This window comes from Pholcus phalangioides, unplaced genomic scaffold (assembly GCF_987345545.1).
Source record: "Pholcus phalangioides strain wild (caught in Gottingen) unplaced genomic scaffold, Ppha-v1.0 ptg000004l_1, whole genome shotgun sequence".
NCBI lineage: Eukaryota > Metazoa > Arthropoda > Arachnida > Araneae > Pholcidae > Pholcus > Pholcus phalangioides.
The window spans coordinates 16827112-16844280 of NW_028301597.1; the positions used below are offsets into that span (position 1 = coordinate 16827112).

At 35.3% G+C, this 17169-nt stretch overlaps 1 protein-coding gene across 1 annotated transcript in view; it reads right to left on the bottom strand.

Annotated features, from left to right (window-relative positions):
- Window positions 1-17169, bottom strand: part of LOC149086611 (kyphoscoliosis peptidase-like) — an 82989-nt gene that overhangs the window by 9389 nt on the left and 56431 nt on the right. Inside the window, exons 3-5 of the mRNA XM_089230991.1 lie at window positions 15215-15833; window positions 8325-8440; window positions 6346-6450 (exon numbers count right to left, since the gene is read on the bottom strand). Coding sequence (XP_089087117.1) covers window positions 6346-6450; window positions 8325-8440; window positions 15215-15833 — 840 coding nt within the window. The remainder of the gene's footprint in view (window positions 1-6345; window positions 6451-8324; window positions 8441-15214; window positions 15834-17169) is intronic.

Below are 17169 nucleotides of genomic sequence, written 5' to 3' on the forward strand. Positions count from 1 at the left end.
TGGAAATCCCAATTGTCCTCTATGAGGTTCTTATGTTATAAACTCTCCTGATAACGCTCCACTCCACTTAAGGGAGTCACTTTTTGTGAAAGCACTCTTTAGGAAATTATTCTTCAAATCGGAAACTCTTCATACAATATGCAACGTTCACTCTTATCACTTCAAAGATATACCTAGCTGAAGCCTAGGAAAACCTCCACCACCCCCCCCCCCTTTCACTGCAGGCTTGTTAACAGATTCTTTCAACATTGGATTATTTCTTATTTAGTAATGGTTCAGCTTGGGGTGACCATGCGTCCCGTGTTTGTCGGGACAGTCCCAGTTTCTTCTATTTTCTGGCTGCCCCGATTTTATCACGTATTTTAAACGAAGCTAACTTGACTTTTATTCTTCAAATCGACGATTAAAATTATCTTCCCAACTCAGAAATTACATTGCGATAATTACAACTGCGAATAAGAATATTTATTTCACATATTTGTCATGTTTTTTTTAATTCACCGCAATTTGAAGTGGCACTTTATTCTCCTTGGCAACTTTTCTGTGATTTTTGTGCGAGTTAACGCTTTTCTCACTGTTAGCATCATTTTTGGCGATTATTGGCAATCTCCCGTGTTTTTCGGTACGTCGAAGACCAATATTACGTATTTTTCTCGAACAAATATGGTCAGCTTAGTTCAACTGAATTTTTTTTTTCCTTGGCTAGCTGCTGTTCTTGGTCAGCGTTTGCTAAAAAGGTGTACATGACCGAAAATTGAAATTTTTTGTTTTCTTAGAGGGGAAAAAAGTTTTGTGGGCATTTTGATGTTTTACCCAAATCTTTTAGCTGGGCGATTGTCAACCATCTCAACACTGGGTTCATCCCACTGTCAGAATGTTCTCCAAATTGAAGAAAAAAAACATTCGTTAACTTTTAAAGACAAAGCAGTGTTACAGTATAGGAATATGAAAATCGACCTTTTAAGGAAATTTATATCGGGACTGGGAAACACAACAGACAGAGACTTCCAATTTCTATCTTCTGTGGAGAAAAGAGGTTGCCTCTACAACTTACAATTGCACACAAACAAAACCTGCCAGTGTTTTTGCAGTGAAAAATAAACATTTTTTTTTCGAACCCTAAAGAATATTTTATATTCATTTATGATGTTCCAAAACAATTAAACGGCCCCACAAAACGACAATACTTTGGTTTCCATAAATATGAAGAAAAATTTTTGAATTCTTAAAAATTGAAAAAGTAATATTTTGTGTTGTGGAAATGCTTAATTATGTAGCAAATAACCATTAATTAAGAAAAATTCGAGTAATCAAATTTCATGACTGTACCCGTTCGAATAACTAAAATTTGTTTTTTTTTTCCTACATGAATGCATCAATAAAGAAACAGGAATCTGCGCAGCCACGGCTTACTCCGTTTAATTAGTCACTCCACTTACGAGTTCATATGTTTGGTCTCCCAAGAGTGACTTATTAACGAGGTTTGACTGTAAAGTTCCGAAGCATTCATTTACGTTTTCGTCTGTAAAACACAACATACATGGTAAAAATTTTAACTATTTTTCTCTTATCTGAATTTTTTTTCTCATCCCCATAAATAACAACTGAAAAAAATCTGACCCCTACAACACTATCCAGAAGCTTCTAAGTGGTGTATTTTATAACAACTCTGTATAGTGAGGAAAACAGAATTATTTTGAACTTCCTCAGTAACAAATGCAAATGATAAACATTTTTTTTTTTTTTGCTTAATTTTACGAGGGGTCTTTTTTTTAAATTCTAATCTGTCTCGCGCCTGCGTATGTTTTATGGGCCCACTTTGCACACATGTGCATATAAACGGTATTTATCAACCTTTTTTTTATTTACTTTTCTTTTCTATTTTGGCCATACTACGCGTTTAGTAGTAATTTTTTTTACTCACGGGAAACTATTTTTTTCATTTGCCAAAAACATGCGCAGAATCTAAAGCATTTCGCGTGATGCGAAGTATTAATGCAGCTCGCAACACGGGGGTGGAAGGTAATAAAGCGTTTTTGTTTAAGTAGATTCATTCTACTCGCGTATTTTCGAGTACAAAATATCCATTACGTGAGAAAATTCTCTTACACTTTATTTGCACCCTTAACATAAAAATGAAATACATGTGCGGAAACGAATGGAGATATCATAAATACAATATAAATACTTGCAAATGAATCACGTTTATTACACTCTAATTCATATAATTTATATATCTAATGTTTTCTTTTTGTTTATGTTCGGATAATATAGAATATTACTTTTATTTTTTCGATTAGATTTTGTTAAATCTGTGGAAACTCACATCTGTAACGTGCCCGCGTAAAGTATGTTTCTTAATACCTTGAATTTATATACTATGTGTCTAGATGATCTTAACCAGTGTCTGTTTAACGCGCTCATATTTCAATTCACCCCTTCCCCCCCCCCTTTTTTTAATTTCTCTTTTTTGTGTTCGATGTAGCTGTATTTATAAATATTCTCACGGGCTTCGGACTCAAGCTACAAATAAATAATATTTTTTCGATCAGTCCAATTTGAAAAATGATAGAAACCGGAAATATCATTGCATTTTAGGAGAAACCACGGATTTCTATGAAATTCGGATTCTTGTCTTTGTCTCGACACTTGAATTTAAAAACAAATATTACATCTAAGAAAAAAAGGCATTTTAACAATCATTTCCTCAGGTAATACTTAACAGGAGGTTTAAATAAAGAAACCCAATTCAAATTGATTAAAAAGAAGATTTAAAGAGTCTGTGACAATGAAAAATAAAAATTCCATCGTTTCTTGTAGTCGATGATGCGTCACGAGAGTTACAAATGCTATCTTCCCATTCTGCCTCAAAGCAGTCATGGTGGGCCCACAGACAACATGACATACATTGTTTCTCGACTTTTCCTTTACTATCTAACTAAATTTTCCATCTCGAAGAGATATTCTAACCGACCTCAGAAAATACTTATGGTATTCCTTATTACCCGACATACCCTCTGGGAAAAAATAGCGTTCCATCTGACTGAAGAGAATCGCCAGCTAAAAATCTAAAAATGGGCACAACACAATAAAATGCAACACTTGTGATGTACATTGTGCTTAGTTTCAAATTATTGGGCACATTTCCAATAATTAAGGGGCGCGATAGCCCAGGTCGATAAGATAGTCGCCTAAAGTAACAGAGGATGTTTAGAGGTGTCGCGAGTTCACTACATGGTTCTTCCTTGTCAGAAACTTTCTTGACACAGGGGTACAACAGGAACGGCGAAAAAGATAGCTGCCGCAGGAAGTCCCACATCGAGAGGTTAGTGCAGCAACCTCTCGGTGAGTATGAAAAAAGCTGTCGGGAACTTTCGAAATCAGCAATAAATTGTAGGTCCTGGTCTAATTGACCCTCTTGTGCAGAAAATGACCGTGGTGCGACAAAAAATGATCCAATAGTTGATATACACCTTTGAAAACGCCAGAGCAAGTGGAAAAACAAATAATTTCTCCATTAGCAGCCGAGTGATCCTGACTCGGGAACTATACCTGAAGGCAGAGAAAACCTAGAGCTCTATACACAGCATGAAACTTCAAAATGATTAAGACATACCACGTATAATGTCTTGAAAACAAATACATTTTGCGTGTGAAACGTGTCCTGGTCATTTTACTATGTCATTGGTTTCCTAAAATTTGTGAAGCGCGACTCCCCCTTTTGACCAAAACTCCTTTTCGGCGATTCCCTCTCACAAAGGCTGATTCCCGGGACATGTTTTCTGGGACATTCTGATTTTTGCCAGTAACTGTGCTGTCCCAAAAGCATTTGTCGGGACGCTTGTTTCGGTTTTAATTAGGCGATATATATTGACTTTTAACGATATTCCGTTTTTTTTTTTAAATATTATATGAATATTTATTTTTTTATTTAATTTTTTATTTTTTTTGATAGACTTAGTGCTCGTTATGCAAGATGGAAGTGTAGCGAGGTGTATGGTCCTTGATTTTGATTTTCGCATACGAACGAATCATCCGATTTGAAAATAATTCTACACTTGAAATCGACCATTAATAAAAATTGTTCAAAAAACAAAGACGCTGTATTCACATGTATTACTTATCACTAGTGCCCGCAAATGTAGGCACTGAAAATAGTCAAAATGGGCGGGGGGGGGAGCACTAAAAGTGTCTACAATGCGCATTAAAAAAGTTTATAATTATTAGGGAAAAGGAAAAATAATTAAAAGCTGTAATATTGAGGGTACGAAAGCTGTTTTGAAAATAGACTGCACCCATTGAATCTGCTTTTCTATGATAGATTATATTAATAATTATAATTGGTATGGAAATAGAGGAAAAAAAGTATACAAAAATATGGCTATGAAAATGGTACAAGAAATTTACAATTCGGAATTAGTTCATAATCACGAGCCGGAAGAAAATCCCGAGACAAATAATACAGTCGTTCTGACTTACAATGTGTTTTCAGGGGAAAAAAATCATGAAAAAACTTTGTAAGCGCGAAGACGGTTTAATTACGAAAATTTCGATGAGCATTAATGAAAGTTGAGACCACGATAAGTCGTACTAAGCGGGAAAACGTACAGTGGGAACTTCCAAGCGTCATCCACTGTATGCAAATGAGGCCAGTGGGAAAAATCTTTGTAGAAATTCTTAAGTAGAAATCAGTGCCTCTCGTCATCATATCAGTGCTTAAGATTGGAAATACACAGTGGTTTTTGCAAAATTAATGTATCGAACGAAGCCACGTTGTATAGGCATATAAAAAAATGTAAACCCGGTCTAAATTTTTACATGCCCTGGGCATGTCTAGTATTGTTTCCTCTATAATACATTCAAAATACTGTATAATAAACTCTAGAAATACATTACGAGAGATCGATGACCATTAAGTTTTTTAACGTTATTTTACTGGTTCAGACTCATAAAAGCAGAAGAAACATCGTATTAACCGATGTTTCACTGTATCCGATTATTTTATAAGTGGACACAACATATCAAAATAATCAATTATTTAATAAATTATTCCGAAACTTATTTCTCCGATAAAAAAAAACTCGATAGAATAGGAAAAAAGAGAACCAAAATTTATACGTGTAATAGCAGAAAGTAATATTCAAAGCCAAAGATAGATGACGCTAAACACAAAATCAATTTTTCAGGAGTGTACAAAATCGAAACTTGAATTAAAATTTCCCTGCAGTTGAACTTAGATGTAATATTTTATCTAAAAATAACATAAAATATAAGTTTTTCCCAAAACAAGAAAAAACATGTTCTTATAATATTCATTGTTTCATAAATTAATATTTTATGTTGACAGCAGAGGACGCTAATAAAAACCTTTTTTTCTTTCTGGCATGTGAGAATCAACATATCTTCGTGTGAGAGCTCTTTTAATTTCTATACCAAATTGCATAAAATTTTTATATGTAATTACTGATTGTTTAAATAATATGTTTGAGAAGTTTCGAAATCCCCCCCCCCCTTCCTCCAGTTCCAATACTTACAATGAAGGAAATCAGTCTGGAGGCAATCGACTTGTTACGGAAATACGTTTAAAATTCACACCCTTCCATCTGGAGCACAATCGACCGACCCCTTAATACTAAGAGTTGAGAATATAAAAAAGAAGTTTTTTTTTTTTTTTTTGTGAAATTCTCAATACTAAAAACATTTGAGTTCTATAGAATACGGCCTCTTAGATTCACAAATAAACATATAGCAATATTGAAAAAAGGAATTTACGGCAATTAAAATTCAAAAAGGCATTTTTAGAAGGAAAAAAAAGTTTGAAAATAGGAAAAAAAAGGCATTTATATGGCATTTTGCCTGAACTTCCGGGCTGGCTCTACTTATCATATATTCTGTGTTCTTAATTTTTAAGAAATATACAATTTTAAAATCGAGTGATTCTCCCCGAGTCACCCTGTAAAAGTATTAACTTGATATATTGATTATTGTGCAAGTAGAATTTGATAAAATTACATTGTACATACATTATCTCAGCTGAGTAAAGGCTTTTTCTAGCTTTGACATATTTTAAAGATAAAAATGAATTTCTGATTTAGACTTTTTGTGGAGAATCTCCCGCGACCCCCAGTTCTTTGACTCTACTTCCTAGGGGGTCGCGACCCACACTTTAAATCACTGTCCTATTCTTTATATTGTCCAAGACCAAAATTAAACACGTATCTGGCTCAACAAAAGAAAAGTAATCTGAAATAGTGAGAGCTTCTTTGATGATAAAAAAAATCTTTGCAAACGCTATGGTAAGATTATTACTTACAATGTACGTACGTAATGTTTGATCATACTTACTGGCACATCTCGCTGAATAATTTACAGTAGTCTTTACAGACGCCTTCCCGACGTTGAAAAACTTCTTCGGCTGTCAGCTTTATTTCCATGTACCTCCAATCATATCTGTGGTAAGAATTTTGAGATTGAATTAGAATTATGTGAAGAAAAAACTAATCTAGACTGTATTTTTTTTCTCATACACGTAAATGCTCAGGTGTAAAAAATGCATCGAGGAATTCAAATAATTCATCGTAAGGAATGAAATAAACATTCACTAATTGGATTCAAGAAAATTGTTTGACTTTTGAGGATAACTGAACCCCTTCTGAATTTACAACGCAGATGCATATGTGACTAGAGCTTATACCGTCAAATTTGTAAAGGTGTTAAATATGGGCAATCAGTAGTTGAAAAAACTAGTCTAAAACGAAATGATTCTCTTGCAAAACTACCACAACTCGTAAATAGTTCAAACAATCATAAAAATTGATTTGGAATTTGTACATTTGAATGTGATTTACGAAAAAGTCATTCTCAGGAAACGAGGGGTTTTTTTAAATAAAGAAAATGGATTTAGTTCTAATGTTTGTCGATAGATGCCGCTGCATATAATTCTTTTCTCCATTCTATTCTTTGTCCGAAATGTTCGTAAAGCTTCAGCCGGCGATTCGTGGCTGAGGTAAAATAACTTCACCAATTTATCCACATCACTATGAAAACCTTATGAAGTCAGTAAGAGGAAAATTCAGAAATGAACTGGTAATGCTACACCCTGCATTTTATAGGACTTACATAGGATTTACATATTTCCAGTGATTTGCTTTCGTCCAGCGTACTTTATCGACAAAAATTTAAACTAATTTCTTTTTCTGTTAATAAAAAAATAAATAAATAAAAATCCCCTTCTTTGAGAATAACTTTTTTGCAAATCGCATTCAAATATACCAATTCCGTAAATTTTTATGAATCTTTAAATTATTAGGGAATTTATCAGATTCCTTGTTTAACTCCATCTCTAATACAGGAACATGGATTTTTTTTCTTTAACGATGAATCGAAATGTTACATATTTGTCAGTCTCGTACTTTCGAAGCTATGCGTGAATTACCGAGACACCATTTCAAATTGGTCAACTTTGACTATACCCATTCAATAAATTGACTCATATAGTTAATTTCATTCGAAATTTTAATTTATCTTCTTTACGTAGATATACAAGGTGGCTCTTATAGAACCGGCCTCAATTAATTTGCTTATAATTCGGAAATGAATGCTTGCTGAACATAAAGACATATTAATCGGTGTGCTTTGTTGAGTTAAATCGAGGAATAATTTTCGGATGGCTAATCTTATGTAACGTGTCAAAAGCCCTCAAAAAAGGCGAGGATTCGTCAGATTAATACAAACGTGTAGACCAGTGTTCCAAAAGTGAGCAATATTGCCCCCTGGGGGCGATAGAAACTATGGATATAGCATAGGATCCTGTGGGCTTGCTTGCGTTGGGGGAAGGGGGGAAGTGATGACACAAAAAAATATTCTGAAGAAGGAGTTGATGGAACAAAAAGTTTGGGGAACTATGGTGCCCACAAAGGTACACTGCAACGCGTCAAGGAGAAAATGAAACATCGTGTGATCGCGTGCCTCCAAGAAAACGGTGCCCACTTTCAACAACTGCTCTGATCACAACTAATGGCACTCGAACCTACATAGCACAATCCAAGGTCAGTTATATATCACAAATACATATAACCATATATATATATATAAGTATGGTATCTTCTCAAATACACTCTATTTTGTAGGGCCGGTTGTATATGAGTCACCCTGTAGAATAAGATCGATTTTGATATAGTAGACTGATGTCAAAATTTTTGAGCGATGATTTTTAAAACTTTTTACACCTGGCGTTGGGCATTTGCATACCAGATAAATCAATTCTTCATCACAAATAATGATAAAGGCTGAAACTATAAAGTGGGTGAATAAATGTTACTCACGTTATGTTTTCTGCAATCCACCTAAAGAAAGCCCTCACGATTGCTATTTCGTTAGTGCATCTATCAGTTATATATCGCACCAAACTGTTTAGTGACTTGAGCGCTCCGTCGGGCATCTTTAAAAGATACATAAAAGACAACAAATGCAATAAATTTTGATAGGATAATGAAGGATTACACGGCCGGTATCATAATATGAAAGATGGTTCAGGGACAAAAAGCTGTGGATAATTGAAATTAGACGAAGAATGTCTCTAAGTCTTTCAAAGCTCCGCGGCTAATTAGACCCGGAACTATCTTTTCATCATAGTAAATTTCATTCAATCATAAAATAAACTTATTTTTTCTATTAATCCGTTAACGCCGACACCTTGGTGTGCTTTGAATTCCATATCGATGGTGGGATTTTTTTTTAATACATCAATAGGAAGTATGACACTGGACGACAAGTGTTCTCAATTGAGAACTACAAAATATGACGACATATTTGAGAGAAAAAAGTTTACATGAAACGGAATTGAATGATCTTAATTATTCACATTAAACTGTAATCTAAATAATCATTTACAAAAGAATCACTTGCATGGATAATAACAATATAATGTTGATAGTATAAGATGGAAAACAAACGTACCCACGAGATAATAAAATGCACACACCCCCAAGAGTTCATTTTTAAACCAGCTTTATGAGAATTTTTTTCGATACCAATCTCTGAGTAGGAATGTCACTGCACGTGCTAAAATGAACAAAATCTAGCTGCCAGGCTAAAATACCATATAAAGCCAAATCATCGCTGGCCTCAAATTAGGATCGGGTGGAAAAGGGTTAACATTCTCCATTCTCTAGAATCAGTTGAACGTCGACGTTTGTGTTTATATTCTTTCCGGAGAAAAATATTCATTAAGACAAAATGAATGTAACACAGACTATTTTTCTTTCAATTTATCATGCGATGCAAATAATCAAAAAAGTAAATCAATCTCGAAATATAGGTTACGTGATCTTTGAAGCATAAAATTACTAAAGGTTCGTTAAAATCAGAATTTGCAGTTTTAATGTTCATACTAAGGCGAGCAAAGAGATTTTCCAGACTAGTATTTGAAGTTGCCGAAGAGGCTAAAAAGTTCATTCTAGAAATATCTAGTATTCTTTGTGGCCAGATTTTTGGCTACTGGGGAGCGAAAACTATTTCAATTTTATTTTCTCAAAAATTTCGGGTATTACGCTACAATAAGAAAGTACACTAGATATTATCTAGAATCGGGTATGAGCTTGCAGTAGCTAGCTATAATTTAAGGTGACGTTGTACCATCACATTATAATGAAACTGTCGTTCATCAAAAATTCCCAACTTCACCGGAAAAGCAAAAAAAGGATGAGACGTCCCTTGAACAACAACAAAAAGGGGGACTCATTTTTTCTCTCTATAAAGAGCAGAAAATAGCCGATTTGTTTTTTTCAAAAGTCGTAATAGGTGAGATATGTGATATTCTCAATCTAAAACTGTCAAAAAGTCATTTTCGAATAAAATTTGTGAATGAGGTTTTATTAAGGTGACGATAAGTTTCTGATATTTTGAAGAGGTATTAAATCTGCGCCTTGGATCATAACGAAGTGCATTGTCGAACAGACATCCGCGTAATAAGTTATTTCATGTTATTATTACAGTCGACTCCCGTTTTTACTAACCCGTACGCGGGAGTGAAAAACTGTAGTTCGTAAAATTGAAAGTTTGTAAATGGGAAAGACATTTTAAGGAATAGTATGCTATTTCGTAAGGACGAGAAGATCGTAAAAACGTGATGTTCATAAAATCGAGCGTCGGCTGCGGTAAGGAGAATGAGTATTTTTTTTTATATAATTCCTTTGCGATTTATCTTTTTCTGAACAAGAAATGACTAGGGATAACATGTTTATGACAAATAATAAAAATTATTTTCGTGTATTTTCTGCTAAATCAGCGAACCAATGTGAGGTTATCATTGGCTCATTCTATATCTGTCTTAGCTTTATCTCACACACTTGCCATACGACTGACACAATTTCATTTCTTTTTTTTCAAACTGTACACACTGCTGGTCAATTACCCCACTGAGGCTATTTACTATCATTATATCTCCGAAGAGGTTGATGTGTGGGTATCAGTGATTGCGAAGCTTAACTGCGTGTTTATAAAAGGTTCGTGCATGTATGTGTTTAGATGATGTTATCCATCTATATACCCCTCCCCCATAAAGATCGTGGACGAGATATCTCATCCAAACGCAAGTATAATAAAGTCATTCCAGTTCCCCCTGATTTGTTTACATACCTAAATATTATCGGGAAACAACGTTATAATCCAATGAACTGAAGCTGTTTTTTTTTTTCGTTATTATTTTCATACTCCTGTTCAGTAATTTTTGTGTGTCCCCACTAATATATAATGTATCTTTCTACTAAATGTAGTATATAAGAGAAAGAGATCGCGTATATAGGGGAAGTTGAGAATGGGGTGGGGGGAGTGTGAAAGACAAATCTACTGTACTCTATCTTTTCATCTATTGTGTACTTGTGTGTTTTTCTATTTCTATTTCTTTTTCTTTCTTCCTCTTCCTTTCCCAAAATGAACAAAAAAAACTGACAAGATAACAAAATTTCATAAATTTTATCACTTACAATGTCTAAAACTCGAACAACGAAACTTTTTTTTTAGAACTACTGCCGATACTTCAAACAGAGATCATCCAAATTTGTTGCGGAAATCCTGTACTTTAAGGGGGTTAAAGATCAAACTGGCAATGAATAAATATTCTAATGTGCGTGATCGCAATTCAAATTTTGTAAGGTTTGTGTTAGCCCCCGTTTTCCACGTATGGTAGTTTTTAAAAAAATCGTCTGTATTACATTTAGTATTGCTGACATTTTGTATGAGATGGTATAGAAAACCGATTCATATCATGGATCAGTCGTTGGTCAAACAGTTTGATCCGTTTTATACGAAGTAAAAGATAGTCAGAAACCTAGACCTGGATTGTTATGCTCATGAAGACTCACAAAAAATTGCCTTGATGCTCTAATTTGCTTGTTCGCCAGATTAGGGAAGATAAACATGAATATAATATGGTCCGTTGCCGTTGTGAATCAATACGAACGCTAGGAATTCGTGGAATACGAGACATGCGCGATAAGCGTGCATTTCTTTTGCTAAAATAATAACTTCTTCTTTACATACAGCGTCTTGTACAACCGAGTCACGTATCCCTTCATTTTTTATTAATCACTTTTATTTTCCAAAAAACCTTGACGAACGCAAAGTGAATCCGTTTTGTATTCATTCCACATATGGATCTGGAAATGAACGTGTGTAACTGCCAAAAAAGTTTTTGCCGGAAACTGAGAAGAAGCAAATCACCAAATGTGTTTGGTTCTTTTCCACTGACTGATATAAAAAAGAAGATATATATTTAAGCTCGGGGATACGTTATCTGTTAGTGACGGGCCAAAAAAATTAATGGTATTTTTTTTTATTCCAGTCCTTATACGAATAATGACGGTGACAGTTGGTTGAATGGCGTAGAATAGCTGCAGAAGATCTTTTCTCTTGTGATATTTTCAATCGTTTCATGTCTGAACGAATCTGTTAGCTGAGAAAAATCAAATCTATGTCACACATGCTCAACCCATGGCCCGCGGGTCACATGTGGCACTCAATGAACTGAATCGTTGTTCCTACAATTATTATTTTTATTATATATATTTATTTATTATATTTATTATATATTTTTTGGTTAAACAGTTGTTATCCTACACTGCGTGCTTTCGCTGTGAACACCAATGTTTCCGTGGTCAAAATGGAGTTATACAGTGAATTCCAACGTATAGATACAGTAGCTCCCATCACTGCTCGCCAATGCACATCTAGATGCATCATTCACGCATCAAAGTTCAATTTCGATCCTCCAAATTTCGTTGAGGAGTGAAAAATACTAATTCAATTTTAAGGTCATTTTTTTAATAGAGTTATTTCGGTTTTTTCATTAAAAAAAATGTCCACCAATAAAACTACCTTCAAACTTCTGGAGAGGAGTGAAATTACTCTTTAATATATATATATATATATATATATATATATATTGGTAACACTGGCTCCCATGACGAGTATCTTGATATTTTTTTTCACTTCAAAACATGTTATAAGATATCGAAAATCTTTAAAAAAATTCTAAATTGTGATCCACGACAAATAACCAAAACGGTCAAGCAGCCTCCAAAAGATTATCAAATTCCTCAAGGGGCACACGGGACATTTCCAAATCACTTAATTATCACCCGATTGGCGCAGTGTTAAGATGCTCTTTTACCACAATGGAGGCTTCTGTCAGTTGCGATCCTTGGAAAGGGCATAATTAGCATGTTTTTATGCCCTTATGATTTTGATGTCTTAAAATATCATAGTATGACAGATGGTTGTATCTCGGATTGCATGGGCACAGCTGTAGATAGAGTAGACACCTTTAAGTATTTAGGAATTTTTTTAGATTTAAACCTATCCTTGAAAACACATATTAATTATTTGAGCGTAGAATTATTAAATCGCAACATCAGGAATAAATGTTCCCAATCTATTTTAAATCTGCTTTATTTTACGTTAGTGGAATCTAGATTGAGTTATGGCATTACATGTTTGGGGGGGGGGGGGACATACTTCAGCAACCTTTCTATACTTTTCGTCCCACAGAAATCCTTCATCCGTATCATTCTGAGTAAAAATAGACTCACGCATACATTTTCACTTTTCAATCAATTAAAGTTACACCCTCTATAACATTTGTATGTTTATAAATGTTTAAAAATGTTTTATAAAAGAAGTAGCCATCTCAATCTGAAATTACATAAATCTGGAATGCAATTTAGACGTCATACTATACAGGTACCAAGGCCAAATAAAACTCGTTTCCAAAAATTTTTCCTTTATTTAGCTCCCAAAATATATAATTTAATTCCTCAGTTAGTGAGTGAACAATCTTCATGTACGTCTTTCTTTATCAATTTAAAATCTTGGTTGTTAACTCAAGATTTAAATTATCTGTATGATATTGTAATGTATTATTGTAATGTTATATTGCATACGATGCTAAATGCCTTTTTTTTTTTGTCTATCAACTCCATTCCTGTTGCCGCTTATTTCTTGGTGCTATATATTACATATGTATATTTTTTTATTTTCTCCTTTCGTTATTATTTATGTAGACAGATATGTATCGATTATTGTTTTGTGGGCTCACAAGCTTGCTTAGCTCCTAAATGTTTTGTAACTGTGTTTAAAAAATTTTGAATCAAAGGAAATATCTATCTATTGTTTTTCTCCGCCGAATCTCTGAGGCTACCACCTATTGATGGTGCCTTCATTTACAGTTTAATTCGATCGGTAATAAATTTCTGTACAGTGATATGACCGGAGTTGGTGGGCGGTGAAGTAATAAGCCCCGTTCACATGTGCAAATATTGCTGTAGAATTGGGAGCTCTAGCACCTGCTTGACTACTTTTTTCCTTCGTAAGTAAAGAAATGGACAGCACTCATTGGTGAAAATTCTTGAAAGCGGATTTTAAACCCGCTTTTTCTATTTCCCATGTGAACAGGCTATAGATCACTTAGGGCGGTATTCACCAACATGGTTTAAACTATAAACGATAGTCACAATTTTTTGATGAGAGATCGACACGGACTGGTTAAATTCAGGTTTTTAACCAATATATGTTGTGATGTAGAACCGCACTGGGGGGCAGCTTAAGTGCTCTAAAACTGTGCCACATGTCACTCAAGGGATCTCAAAATTTGCCACGAATCATTTAAGTGTTCTGTAACTGTGTCACGGGTTACTAAATTAATCTTTGAATGTGAAAATGATCTTTGAGGCCTATTTCAGTGATCTTAAAATGTGCCACGGGCCACTTAAACGCTCTGGAATTGTACCACGGGTCATTTAAACGATTTGTAAATGTGCCGCTTAGTTCATTTTTACAAAATTGGGTTTGAGAGGGCAAGCCACATCAGATAACCTTCAGGGCCACATTTGGTCTGCGGGTCAAAGGTTTACCATATATGACTTAAAGGGTGGGTCGCAATGAATTTTTTAAAGAGAAATTTTGGGTTTTTGCCCTTCAAATAGCATTGAAATTAACAGAAATCAATTTTAATAACATATAAAGATATTTTCTTTCGAAATTATTTTTTAATACTTTTTTGAATTAAAAAAATATTTTTTTTTTCGTCTGGGGGGAGGCGCATGAGCCCCCTATACCTCCCCTCTCTCGTACGTTTCTGATCCCACCAATATGCGTTAGGAGGTAGGGGACAGTGCTGACAAATTTAGCTGACAAGGTGGGGAGGGGGTTAGAGTTTTGCTGATAGGGGGGTCAAAAATGGCTAAAAATTTGCTTGCGTAATACTTAAACGGCCGCGTAGTCCGCGGTATATTCACAGATCACGTAAATCAGCGTAAATTTTTTATGATATGCAAATTACACAAAATAATATATTTTTGATTTCATTGGGGGGGGGGGGAGTTCTCCAGAGTGACCTTCACTGCAGTGTGCGGAATTCGCCTTCACTATAGGGGTAAGCAATTCATTCAGTTTCACTATGGGCGGGTCCGCGTCATCAAAAAAGTTGGGAAACACTAACTGAATTATCCAGCGATGCAGTTCCAGATAATAATAATATTATCAAGTGACCCGCGTTACAGTTCTAGATCACTTGAACCGCACATTTCCACATCACTGAAGTCAACCGCGGTGCCACTTAATCGGCCCGAGACTCTTTCTAAACCGATGAAGTGCCCCGCACTATCCTTAAGGTTGAGCACCCTTGATCTACGCAATATATAACAGCAACTTTACTTACCTCAAGAACGAGTCTGTCGACTTCTTTGAAGATGGCCATGCTGGGTATCATCTCCCTCTTCATACATGGTGGTGGTCGGGCAGCGAATTCTGGAGCTTCATCCGTGATGGGATCGTTATCCGTTTGGATCCCGGCATCGCATTTGTAGACAACACTCTCGAAGCCGAGATACCGATGGTCATAGTCACCTTCGTCCCTCAGGCTGTCCTCCACGTCCTCTAAAAGCCTGGCTATGCTTTCGTGTATAGCAGACTTAGAGGCCTGCGTCGATTTCACTCCCGAGTTGTTCAGCTCCTTATGAATGTGAGCAATGGGTGATATGCTGTCCATGGAAGAGAACACGTTATTCTCGATGCCCGCGGCGTTTGCGGCCAGTGCTTTCGTCACCGGATCCGTCTGCGACTCGAAGTCTGCCACAGACATCTTCGACAGTTTCTTGGAACTTAGACCACCGAACTTCTTACCGGACTTCGTTGTGTAGTCGAGTCTCCAGCCGGAGCTTTCGAATTCCACCAACGATATCCTGTAAGTCTGCGTACAGTGGTCACTCAAGGGGCGGACTGCTTGCACTCCAATGTCTATCGTAATGAGACTGACCTCCGTCAGAAGATGCTCGTGCCTGAATATGATATGGAAAAAAAATCAGATTTTTTTTAAATAGAACGAATCACAATCAACCATTATCATCATCAACTGAAATGTTGGTTCATTTCAATCAATCTAAATCAGAGGTGCACAACATTTTTTGTCCACGGGCCACATACATGGTAGTTTTGCTGCTCGTGGGCCAGAAACTTGTATAGTATATGGGGTGAACATATGAGCTGTATTTTTCGGGACATCCCGGTAATTTTGGCCATCCCGACTTTTTGTGTGTCCCATTTTCCCACCTCCTTTTCAACGAGGTGAATTTTCGAACTCAATAACTTAAATTATATGATGACATAGAAACATAATTATCTCATAATGTAATTTATCATAATTAATGATTGGCACATAAATGTATCCATCCACATACATGTCAAACACATTGTTTTTTTAGTAAATCACATTTTCACTCATAGTGAAATGCAGTCCTCATCATTTTCCACCATTAGTAATTTTTCAGACATTTTAGCAATAATTGGCAACTTTTATCGTCTTTGATAACTTTTTTTGGCTGTGATTAACAACTTTAATTGCCTTTGCTATTTTTTTTTAATTTTTAAATGTTTTTTGTTGATAATTAAATGTTGATTGTCTTTTAATGTTTTTTTAGTTGTTTTTTCAAAAATGGTCGGAAGGCCACAGAGGGCCACATTTGGTCCTCGGGCAATGCGCTGAAATCCCTGCTCCTATGCAATATCTCCAAAAAGAACTTCGCCTAAATTCTTCCCCTCCATATCACAATATATCTTCATGTACAGAAATTTATCAATTTTATTTTAAAATTGAGCTATTTTTTTACTGGTAGGTGTATGCCAATGGTAATCACACACTGGCTTGACTACATACAGTTTTTTTTCTTCCGGACACATAAACACGGACAAGTGCTATGCACGGAATTTACTACCGTTTGCATCAGGGGCTCTTAACCTTTTTCAAGGCGAATCAAGTTTGGATGACAGCCCATGGCTCAAAATTCTCCAGCTGTAAATGAATTTGTACGACCTATTTCGGAAGCCCCCGTGAACCAAGTCTGGGCGTGAACCATTGGTTAAGAACCTTTGTTTTACATACTGTTTCCCATAATACTTCGGACTACATAAAAGACCAAGACTTATTACTATATATTCTGGGTATTTGGCGAATATGTAGTTGCTACACTATTAAAAACCAGCCCATACATATTTTTATTTGAAAATATGGATTTATACATATTTTTCTAAAATGAAATTTAGAAATCGTTGAAAATTTATGGAAAAAATATGAGCACAAAAGGCATTGTTCACATGAACAAATTTACCTGTTCTTAA